Raw genomic sequence first — 10,755 nt, 5'->3', positions numbered from 1 at the left:
GACATATACACACATATTAATGACATTAGCTCATTCTCACATTTGTTATTTCTGTCCTATCCAGTTATTTCGGTTATTTGCAAGTTCCGAGTTGTGGTGTGCCTATTAAGTTTAAAGAGGTAGCACTTAGGTAGCCCTCCATACCACCCTGCTTCAATGCATTCTTTATGTATCTATGTTAAAGGTCGCAACCATATATGGAACTTATGCTTTAGCTCATCACCACCTATCTAGGTGAAAGGTCCCAAATATATGTACACTAATGTTGCTTTAGCTCAACATACAGGATGTGGCCTGCAAGTCCCTTGTGTTACAGCCAAAAATACTTTAATATAAATCTATAGGCCTATTATAACCTATTATAACAAAACAAAGAGACAAACACATAAGAAAATAAGAAATCCATAAGAAAATATTTCTAGGCAAGCAAGCAGGCTAGCCCTATAGGCTGTAATACCCCATATTCATCACAACTTTCTACCCCTGGACTAGGAGATAGGGAAAGGCAGAGAATGGGGAAAGGTGAGAGGCAGCAAATTGGGCTGGGAATGTCCCCATCCTTCAGAATTTACCAGCCCTGGACCAAAGGATGGAGGAAGACAGAGGTGGGAAAACTATGATAAATGAATCCCATCCATCACAGTCTGTTACCCCTGGACCAGAAACTGGGGAAAGGTGAGAGGTACCAAACTGTGGTGGGAATGCCTCCATCCAGCACAACTTACTGCCCTTGGACTATACGATGGAGAAAGGCAGAAGCAGCAAATTGTGACAGGGCAGCAAAGGAGAGGATACGCAGATGTTAATAACTGCTACCGGCGGCAAATTGTGCAGGCAAAGTTACACTGGCATGGTGAGGAGCAGCAGGTAAAAACCCAGTGGGAGAATGGGGGGGGGGAGGGGGGAGAACTGGGGGATTTTTTCCTACAGCCCAGTGATGGGTTAATTTGACTCTACAAATAACCAGAGGAACCTGGTGGCACAGCACTGAGATCCCCATGGCCTGAACTAAGGGAGCAACCCTCGCAGCCCAGCTCAGGGCTAGCAGACAGTGAACATGCTGTGGGGAAAAGAGAACACATCTTACAGTCTGCTCCCTGGATCTATCTCTTACCGGAGTGAATCCCACCCATCGTCAGTGTTGCTGGGAAACATATCCCCTGCCTCTCTGGGTTCTGGGCAGCCTATGTAGGACCAGGAACCCATCACCCCCATGTCCCAAGTCTCTACAGACATCCAATCTGGATGTGTCCTCTCTGTCCACTCATTGACATGGTGCCTTCTATGCATCATCCCTCCTTAATGCTGAGATGAGCTGCCTGCTCCTAGGGAATGTGGTTCCCCGCAGAGGGAGGGTCTGGGGCAGCGGGCTACAGTGCAATCCTTTTTATTTATTTGAGTAATTTTCATAAAGAAAAAATAATCCTGTCTATTTATTTATTTGATTGATTAATGTGCATAAAGAAACAGAAATACAATAAAAATATAAAAAGGGAAGTGACTGACAGCTTGACTGAGTTACCAAACACTGCATGTCTCACAGGACAGCCAGTAACATTATTCACTCACACAACTTCACAACTTTTCCAAGCTGCTAAATTAGACCAGGCAAAATCCGACACTATTACACATACAGAACGTGCTGGGGGAATCCAGGCCCTACAACAGCAATTCCCCGCCCCAGTGCAGGACACTCAGGGCGTCCCTAGAAAGGGATTGCTGAGGTTTACGATGCTACTTTTTATCTTCTGGGTAACACATTAGAACCCACTCTGAGTAAGTTGTGGCGTTGCTTCATCGAGTTAACTTTTTTTATCCTCCCTGGGACCTTTTAAATCACCAGCCCCGGACAACTGACCCTTCCCCCCCCCCCCCCCAACCCCGTCGGCGGGCCTGGGGTGACGATACAATAAATAATCACAATAACTGACACAGGTCAAACCTAATGTTGCCGCTGTCGCTAGGACCCAGGAGGCGCCGAGCAGGGCGATCCCCAGGGTCACGCAGCCTGGCCGCAGGAAGCGAATTGCAGTCTCTGCAGTGACTCTGTTACGGTGCAACCCACCTTCCTTGCAAGACCCCAGAGCCTCGGCTGCTGCCGCTGGGGACCCCAGAGCCCTGGCTGCAGGCGGGGGAGGTTTCCTATCGAGGGAGGAACATTCCCGCTGCTCCCCTAGAGACTCTCTTAGTGCAGAGACCCCAGACTGTCCGGCCCCTCCTTACTGGACCCAGGGCCCTGCTCCCACGTGGAGAGAAGGTGAGACCTGCCCCCCTCCCCAGGGAGCCCTGCCCCCAGAGCAGCCTGTCTGCAGGGGCAGGGGGATGCCCCAGGCTGCTCCCAGCTGGGCTGGCTGCGATTCCCTGCACTGGGCAGAGGAAAGCTGGCTGCCAGCTCCCATGGTTTGCAGTGAGTGGGTGGAATGGGGGTGGGACAGAGACAGGTTGGGAGCCGGAAGGGGGATGAAGACGGGGAGGGGGCTCTGAGAGCCAGAGGGAATTGAGGGGGTGAACGGGGTGGAGGGGGACGCCGAGGGGAGACGCTGAAGGGGGGCTGAGGGAATACCCGGGAATTAGGGGGCAGGGGGAGAATTCTGGGGTACAGAGCTGGAAGAGAGGGAAACTCGGGGGGAGGGGTAAAGGGAAGGAAAGGGGGGATATGAGGAGAGGGCTGTGGGGAGGCTGGAGAGAAAATATGAGAGCAAGCAGAGACTGGCTGGGGAAGGGAGAGCCAGAGGGTAGGAGAAGGGAGAGCGGAGGGATGGTGAGAGATACAATGGCAGCTCCCCCAGCCCATGGGGTAGGAGGCTGCCACGCCCAGCAGCCAGTGGGGAATATTTCCCCCTAGACATGGTCAAACAAGCGGCGGGGGTAGCGGATTTCCCCCTAAGGGCTCAGAATTTACAAGGCAAATATTCCCCCCCCACACACTCTGCTCCTAATGTAGTCGTTGTTTTTTTAAGACAATCTCATTATCTGGGGGGGTCTGCCTCCTGAATGATAAATGTTTAGAGCTGACAGGACTGAACAGGGTCCTGCTCTGATTTCTGTTGTCAAACCAGAGTCACTGCTAGCCACAGCAGGCAAGGAATCCAACTGGTATTTGTTTTGGTTTGATTCAGGTTCAGTTCCATTCAATAGGTTCGGGTTTTTTTCTGGTTCAAGCCACCCAAAGAAACAAAATTAGAAGTTCAGTTACCAGTTTAAATCCTATTTCAATCTCAATGGAGGTAAATCCATGAAAGAGAACTGCAACTTAAAATGGAAACTGTTTTGATTTTTGATTATTTATTTTGTAATTTTAACTTCACATGAGTTTTCCTAGCATATTTGTGTTGTCAAATATACATGATTATTTTCCTAAACAATGTGTTTGAGAAACCCAAAATAACATATTTAAACATTCACTTTGTCATATTGGACCTCTGCAGTGAAAGGATACATTTGAGGTCTGGAAATTTTCTTTTGATGCTCACTTGTGTTGCTGGAACTGCCAGTACAATTTTTGCTAGTTGATATAGCGTGAGCATGACATTTTTCCGATGTTCCCAGTAGTTCGGTATGTTTCTTTCTTATGGAGATGTGGCCCATCTGCGAATAAATCAGGAGTTGGCCCAATCCTTTTTTGGGGCTTTCCTTCATCCAGATATCGCTTCCTGTTTGGAGATTTCACAAGAAGTTCCAATTCATCTTTCAATTTCAGACGTGTCTGACATTGGTTCTGTAACATCATTATTTCTGACTCAGACATTTCCATCTTCATCCATGTTCTGGTGTAATGAAATTTTGCCTTGACTTTGTCCGGTGCTGACAGTGGGGACTGATATCTAGCATCAAGATATATGTATGAGAGAAACTATCTATCTGGGGTAGGGGTGGGAGGGTTGGAGGCGGGTATCAGACAGTGCCCTGGAGGGGTGGGAGTGGGCCCTGCACCTGGCTTCAGTGGGGAAGGGAGTTTGGAGCATGAACCCTGCCTCAAGTGGAGCAACTAGAGGGAGGAGCTGCCCCAGGGGCTGGGGATGGTGGGAGGAGGCCTGTCTAAGGGGAGAAGGTTGGGGAGCCGTTACCTTTGCCCTTGGACTTGAACAGTTATGAACTTCAGGGCCCAGGGAGCATCCCACCCCTTCTCTCCCCACGGAGCCTTCTCAGAGGTGGCTCATCTACCTCTGGTCCCCCTTCTGCCTCCCATGGTGTGCAGGCAGCTCCCAAGCTTCCCCTCTCCCTCCCTGCTCTGGTGGTCGTCCCCTATCTCTTCTCACTATCCTGGTGCCCGCTGTTCTGGGGCAATCACCAGCCTATTGGCTAGTTTGCTGTGTCTCTTAAATGAAACTAAGATCTCTGTTGGTTTGTTTTTTTTTTTTTTTAAATAATGAGCTTAAAAAATGCTGAATCTTTATTTTAACTGGTAACACCACTGCTTTTTGTTCAGTTCCGTTGAGGTTGAGTTGGGAAAACAAATTTATGATTCAGATTCAATTCTAGTTAATGTATGAAATACCGGTTTGAACTGGTTCTCCGATTCCACTATGAGTCCAGATGGGCATATGAGATCAGCATTGGCCTGACTGTCCCTGGGGGCTGCAGGGGCAGCACAGGGTGGCTTGGTCATTAGTTGTCCCCAGCAGAGGGCTCTGGTAATTGCTAAGGCCAAAGAGGTCAGTCAGTGTCAGTCTCTCTCTGTGCTCAGGATACTGGAACCCTAGAGCTAGCTGGGCTTCCTGGGGCAGATGCTGCTGCCTCCATTGTGATCTGGGAGCCTGGGCTGAGCAGCTGCTGCTGCAGAGCGGATCTGTGCTGGGACAGACCATCACTAAGGCCCTCTCTGTGGCCAGCCGAGGGGATGCTTCCTCCTGTGGCTGGAACTATCCCCTGGGGGCAGTTCCGGGCTTTGCTGGCATGGACTCCTGAGTCAGAGACTGCAGGTGATGAAATTGACCTCTGGGGGTAAGTGCAGGGGGCAGGCAGGAAAGTGACTGCACAAATGGCCCCTTGTTGGCCCATCTCTGCTCCCGGGTGTCTGCGAGTCCCAGAGCTGCTGCCCCCAACACACCCAGGCTCACACTCTTGTTAGCAGTGACAGTAGCTATTGGAGAGGAAACGCTCACAGGAATGGCAGGACAGGAATCAGCTCTTCCATGCAGAAGGGAGAGGGGAGAGACTGAAAGTGGCAGCAGAAGCAATAAGTGAGGAGGGAGGTTCCAACCCAGTTTCCAATTCAGATTGACTTTCCTGGGAAGAAGGTGAGGAGCAGAGAGAGGAAAAGCCAAGTCCTGCCTCTGCCTAGTCCCTGCGCTGCTGGGGGAATGTGCTACCCTGGAGACAGTGTCAGGGGGGATTCCCCAAAGTGGAGCTTTTGATTCTGCTCTTTTCTAGCATTTGGCTTAGAGACTCTGTTCCTGGGAGGGTTTAAAAGTGTCTCGTGGATTTAGTCCTGGTGGGAGGGGTCAGGTCTGTGTTGTACAAAGGTAACTGAGGTTTTCCCAGCATGGAAGAGTCTAGAGTTTCAGAGTAACAGCCATGTTAGTCTGAAGCTTATGCTCAAATAAATTGGTTAGTCTCTAAGGTGCCACAAGTACTCCTTTTCTTTTTGAGAGTCTAGAGTGTCTTGTCTGCAGGGAAAGAGCCTGGGGGGAATCGAGGTGTGAAATGGACTAATGCTAATTCAAAAACCTCCCCAGTTGCCCTTCTCACCCTGACAGGCTGCAGAATAACGACCCGTTTTGCTCCAGATCATCCCATCTTCCTAGGGTCCTGGGCAGGGAAATGGCTGTGGTGGATCCAGCTCAGGTAGGGGATTTTGGGGGGAACTGCTGGGGAAGGTTGTTGTAAAGGGGGAGGGGGAGGAAATACACAGGGTGAGACAGGGAGCAGGACAGAGTGCGATAAACCTGCTGGGACATGCTCAGCCTAGGGCCTGATTTATTAACAGGCCCATTGTGGGACCAGGGGGTGAAGAGTCCCCCATTTCTGAAACAGGAAACAACCCCCTGGATAGGGCTGGGGAAACAGGCTAGAGTGCTGGAGCCTGAACCCTGATTTATTAACAGGCCCATTGTGGGACCAGGGGGTGAAGAGTCCCCCATTTCTGAAACAGGAAACAACCCCCTGGATAGGGCTGGGGAAACAGGCTAGAGTGCTGGAGCCTGAACCCATCGGCAGAGACTGCGATGAAATACAGAGGGAAGGTGTTGGGATTCCTGTCCCCTGCACATAGCTCTGCTTCCCATGTTAGCCTGTGCCTTGTAGGTGTGTGGCAAATGTGAAAATCCTGCCCTCCTCTGCTGGGAGGGACAAGGAGCCCTCACCACCTCTCTGGTCCCTGCAGCCTCCTGGCCACTCTGAGCGGGGGGAGTGATATTCTCCTCTCGCGCTCCCAGAGCTGTCGTATTATTGTGCTTCTTCCCACAATAGTGGGATTGTGGCTGGGGCAGCAGGTACTGAGTGGGGAGCACCTGTTTTTTCAGATGCCGGTGACCTTTGAGGAGGTGGCTGTGTACTTCACTGAGGGGCAGGGAGCTCTGCTGGAACCCGGTCAGAGAGCCCTCTACAGGGACGTCATGCAGGAGAATTATGAGACTGTGACCTCGCTGGGTAAGGATTCCTGTCCCCTCAGCGATTTGAAGCCAGGGGCTTGCATTTCTGCATCTGGTCAGGTTCTTCCCTGATCAGTTACATTAGAGGGGAATGGGTCACATAGTCCACAGCTCCAGTGTGTGAGAGAGCCGTTCACCTCCAAACCCCTTACAATGGGATAGGGGAGTCATGAACCTGATGGACATGTTAATTCATCCCCATCCCACCAGCTTTCACAGGGGCAGGAGCAATGTGTTAACCTATCTGCATTAATTCTCACTCACACACAAGATCTCTATGCACCTCCTTCCTGGGAGTAGCTCCATCTGTGGGGAGGACTCTGGGCTCTGGATGTTTAGATGTATGCAGGGGTATAACACCAGAGCTGGGTGTGCCTCAGAAAGTCCCCCAGAGCACACATCCTGATAACTCCTAGAGAGGGGTTGACAACTCCCCCTCCCCCAGACATCGGCCTCTCCCAAGGGGACTCAGTGACCATGTTCCCATCTGTTCAGATCCCACAACCCTCCAGCAAATCATGGGGTCAGTTTAAACTCAAGATGTGCCCTTTGTGACAAATATTCCACCGATCCTCAGTGCTCTCTTATCATGCCTGATTTCATCCCCTGAGCAGGACTCCCCATTCCCAAACCTGATCTGATCATCCAGCTGGAAGCAGGGGAAGAGCCGTGGGTCCCAGATCTCCCGGCCTCCAAGAAAAGGAAGATCACAAGAGACACCTGCACAAGTAAGGAGTCAGTGACTCTGACAAAGAAACTATACGGCAAGTGAAGGAAAAAGCTGAAAATCCGAGCCCCCTCAGTTCTGCCTCATCTCACCTAGGTCAGGCTGTGGTCAGCAGGTGTCAGGTCATCATGGCAGATACAGCTCATAGATTCCCACCCACCCTGTTAGCTGTCAGGAGTTTTTTCCATGACTTCACTTCCCTGTGAATGTTTGGATGGGATTTGGGAGCAGAATACAAATTTTCAGTCTCCCCAACAGTTGCTGAGTTGTGTTTTCCCTCTTTGTATTCCCCTTTCTGTCCTTTGTACTAACCCAGGCAATGACTCCTGCCTATATTCTCTCTCTCCCCCAGCAGGTGATGAGACAATGAATGAGAACGAGGACGAGAATCCACTGCAGGAATGTCCTGAACAAGTGGAACTGCAGGGGACCTTATTGAGACAAGGTGAAGGGAATTTTTCCCAGTGCTTGGAACAGAGAAAAGCCTGGAGTAATTGGCACAGGTCAGAGAGGAAGCTGGGAAACTGCCAAAGGAATAAAGTGTATGAATCTATTGAATGTGGGGAAGGAGGCAAGGATCCCAAAGAAACCACAATTCAGCAGACAAATGAGAATGAAAAGAACGCCTATAAATGCTTGGACTGTGGGAAAAGCTTCAGTCATCGCTCAAATCTTACTAGACATCGGAGAATCCACACTGGAGAGAGACTTTATAAATGCTTAGACTGTGGGAAAAGCTTCAGTCGGAGCTCAAATCTTATTAGCCATAGGATAATCCACACTGGAGAGAAACCCTATAAATGCTTGGACTGTGGGAAGAGCTTCAGTCAGCGCTCAGGCCTTATTAACCATGGCGGAGTCCACATGGAAGAGAACCCCTATAAATGCTTGGACTGTGGGAAAAGCTTCAGTCATCGCTCAAATCTTACTAGACATGGGAGAATCCACATGGGAGAGAGACTTTATAAATGCTTAGACTGTGGGAAAAGCTTCAGTCGGAGCTCAAATCTTATTAGCCATAGGATAATCCACACTGGAGAGAAACCCTATAAATGCTTGGACTGTGGGAAGAGCTTCAGTCGGAGCTCAAATCTTATTAGCCATAGGATAATCCACACTGGAGAGAAACCCTTTAAATGCTTGGACTGTGGGAAGAGCTTCAGTCAGCGCTCAGGCCTCATTAGCCATAGGATAATCCACACTGGAGAGAACCCCTATAAATGCTTAGACTGTGGGAAAAGCTTCAGTCGAAGCTCAAATCTTATTAGCCATAGGATAATCCACACTGGAGAGAAACCCTATAAATGCTTGGACTGTGGGAAGAGCTTCAGTCAGCGCTCAGGCCTTATTAACCATGGTAGAATTCACATGAGCAAGAACTCCTATAAACGCTTGGACTGTGGGAAGAGCTTCAATCAGCGCTCAGGCCTTATTAGCCATGAGAGGACCCACACAGGAGAGAGACCCTATAAATGCTTGGACTGTGGGAAAAGCTTCAGTCGGAGCTCAAATCTTACTGCTCATAGGAGACTGCACACTGGAGAGAGACCCTATAAGTGTTTGGACTGTGGGAAAAGCTTCAGTCGGAAGGCACATCTTATTAGACATGGGAGACTCCACACTGGTGAGAAACCCTATAAATCTGTGGTTCTCAAACTTTAACAACCCGAGGACCCCCCTTTAATTGAAAAATTTTCAAGGACCCCCGCAAGCCCACTGCTCAGCCACAGGCTCCGATCCCACTCCACCCCTTCTCCCAAGCCCCCACCCCTGCCCCTCCTCTTCCCTGCCTCTTTCTGCCTCCTCCCCCAAGCGCACTCTGTCCCCACTCCTCCCTCTCCTGCCCAGTGCCTCCTGCACACTGCTGAACAGCTGTTTTGAGGCATGCAGGAGTGACTGGGAGGGAGGGGGAGGAGTTGATCAGCGGGGACAGCATCCCCGGACATGACTCGTTGACCCACTGGAGTACCCTTACGGACCCCTGGACCCCAGTTTGAGAAACCCTGCTATAAATGCCTGTACTTCAGGAAGAGCTTCATTTATTGCTCAAGTCTTAATTAACCGTGAGAGAAACCATGCAGGAGAGAGACCCTATAAATGCTTGGACTGAGGTAAAAGCTTCATTCAGCACTCGGGCCTTATTAACCATGGGAGAATCCATATGCGGGAGAGACCCTAAAAATGCCTGCAGTGTGAGAAAAGTTTCAATGCACCATCAGCCCTTATTATACATCAGAGAACCCATAGAGGAGAAGAACCCTATAAATACTTGGATTGTGGGACAAGCTTTAATCATTTCACATCTGAGAACATACACAGGAGATAAAACCTGTAAGTGCCTGCACTGTGGGAAAAGCTTCAGTGAGAGCTCAAATGTGGACACAAGAATAAATGGATATAAACTGGCAATCAGGAAGTTTAGACTTGAAATTAGACAAAGGTTTCTAACCATCAGAGGAGTGAAGTTCTGGAACAGCCTTCCAAGGGAAGCAGTTGGGGCAAAAGACCTACTTGGCTTCAAGATTAAACTTGATAAGTTTATGGAGGAGATGGTATGATGGGATAACATGATTTTGGCAATTAATTGATCTTTAACTATTCATGGTAAATAGGCCCAATGCCCTGTGATGGAATGTTAGATGGGATGGGATCTGAGTTACTACAGAGAATTCTTTCCTGGGTATCTGGCTGGTGAGTCTTGCCCACATGCTTAGGGTTCAGCTGATCGCCATATTTGGGGTCAGGAAGGAATTTTCCTCCAGGGCAGATTGGAAGAGGCTCTGGGGGTTTTTCACCTTCCTCTGCAGCATGGGACACGGGTCACTTGCTGGAGGATTCTCTGCACCTTGAATTCTTTAAACCATGATTTGAGGACTTCAATAGTTCAGACATAGGTGAGAGGTTTATTGCAGGAGTGGGTGGGTGAGATTCGGTGGCCTGCTTGTGCAGGAGGTCAGACTAGATGATCATAATGGTCCCTTCTGACCTTAATATCTATGAAATCTTATTATACGTAAGACAATCCACACAAGGGAGAAATCCCATAAATGCTTAGGTGATGGGGAAAAGCTTCAGTCCTAGATCATACCTTACTAAACATTTCAGAATCCACATGGCACAGTATCTACAAAATGCCTCAACTGTGGAGAAATTTTAATTTGAAGATCAAACCTTACTTCGCATCAGACAATCCACATGGGAGAGAGAACCCATAAATACTTAGATTCTGGGAAAAGCTTCAATAACTGCAGGGAAAGATACAGTCTAACTCACACATTATTCCCCATCAGATAATTCACAGAAGAAAGAGCTTGAATGTGGGGGTACCTTCTTTTGGTGCTCACACGGCATCAAGCATCAGCAAATCCAAACAGGGAGGAGCCCTCTCAGATCTGCTTAGCATGGAAAGTGCTTCAGTTGGAGCTAACACCCCAT

The 10,755-nt window shown here is 49.3% G+C and overlaps 1 protein-coding gene across 1 annotated transcript; it reads left to right on the top strand.

Moving 5' to 3' along the window:
* The first annotated feature begins 2,139 nt into the window (after positions 1–2,139).
* LOC144274673 (uncharacterized) lies at positions 2,140–10,026 on the top strand. The gene is made up of 5 exons (XM_077833682.1): positions 2,140–2,257; positions 5,700–5,787; positions 6,465–6,591; positions 7,208–7,321; positions 7,673–10,026. The coding sequence occupies exons 2-5, from the start codon at positions 5,764–5,766 to the stop codon at positions 8,980–8,982; spliced, it is 1,575 nt and encodes a 524-aa protein (XP_077689808.1). The 5' UTR covers positions 2,140–2,257; positions 5,700–5,763; the 3' UTR covers positions 8,983–10,026.
* The last annotated feature ends 729 nt before the right edge of the window (positions 10,027–10,755 follow it).

The sequence above is a fragment of the Eretmochelys imbricata genome, chromosome 14 (assembly GCF_965152235.1).
Source record: "Eretmochelys imbricata isolate rEreImb1 chromosome 14, rEreImb1.hap1, whole genome shotgun sequence".
Lineage (NCBI taxonomy): Eukaryota > Metazoa > Chordata > Testudines > Cheloniidae > Eretmochelys > Eretmochelys imbricata.
Note: the sequence above shows the minus strand (reverse complement) of the source record. Positions and strands in the feature narration are given on the sequence as shown.

Coding starts and splice junctions, on each gene's coding strand:
- LOC144274673 (XM_077833682.1), top strand. CDS start 5,764: ATGGCTGTGGTGGATCCAGCTCAG. Junction 5,788..6,464: donor CTGTGGTGGATCCAGCTCAG/GTAGGGGATTTT, acceptor CTGTTTTTTCAG/ATGCCGGTGACCTTTGAGGA. Junction 7,322..7,672: donor CACAAGAGACACCTGCACAA/GTAAGGAGTCAG, acceptor TCTCTCCCCCAG/CAGGTGATGAGACAATGAAT.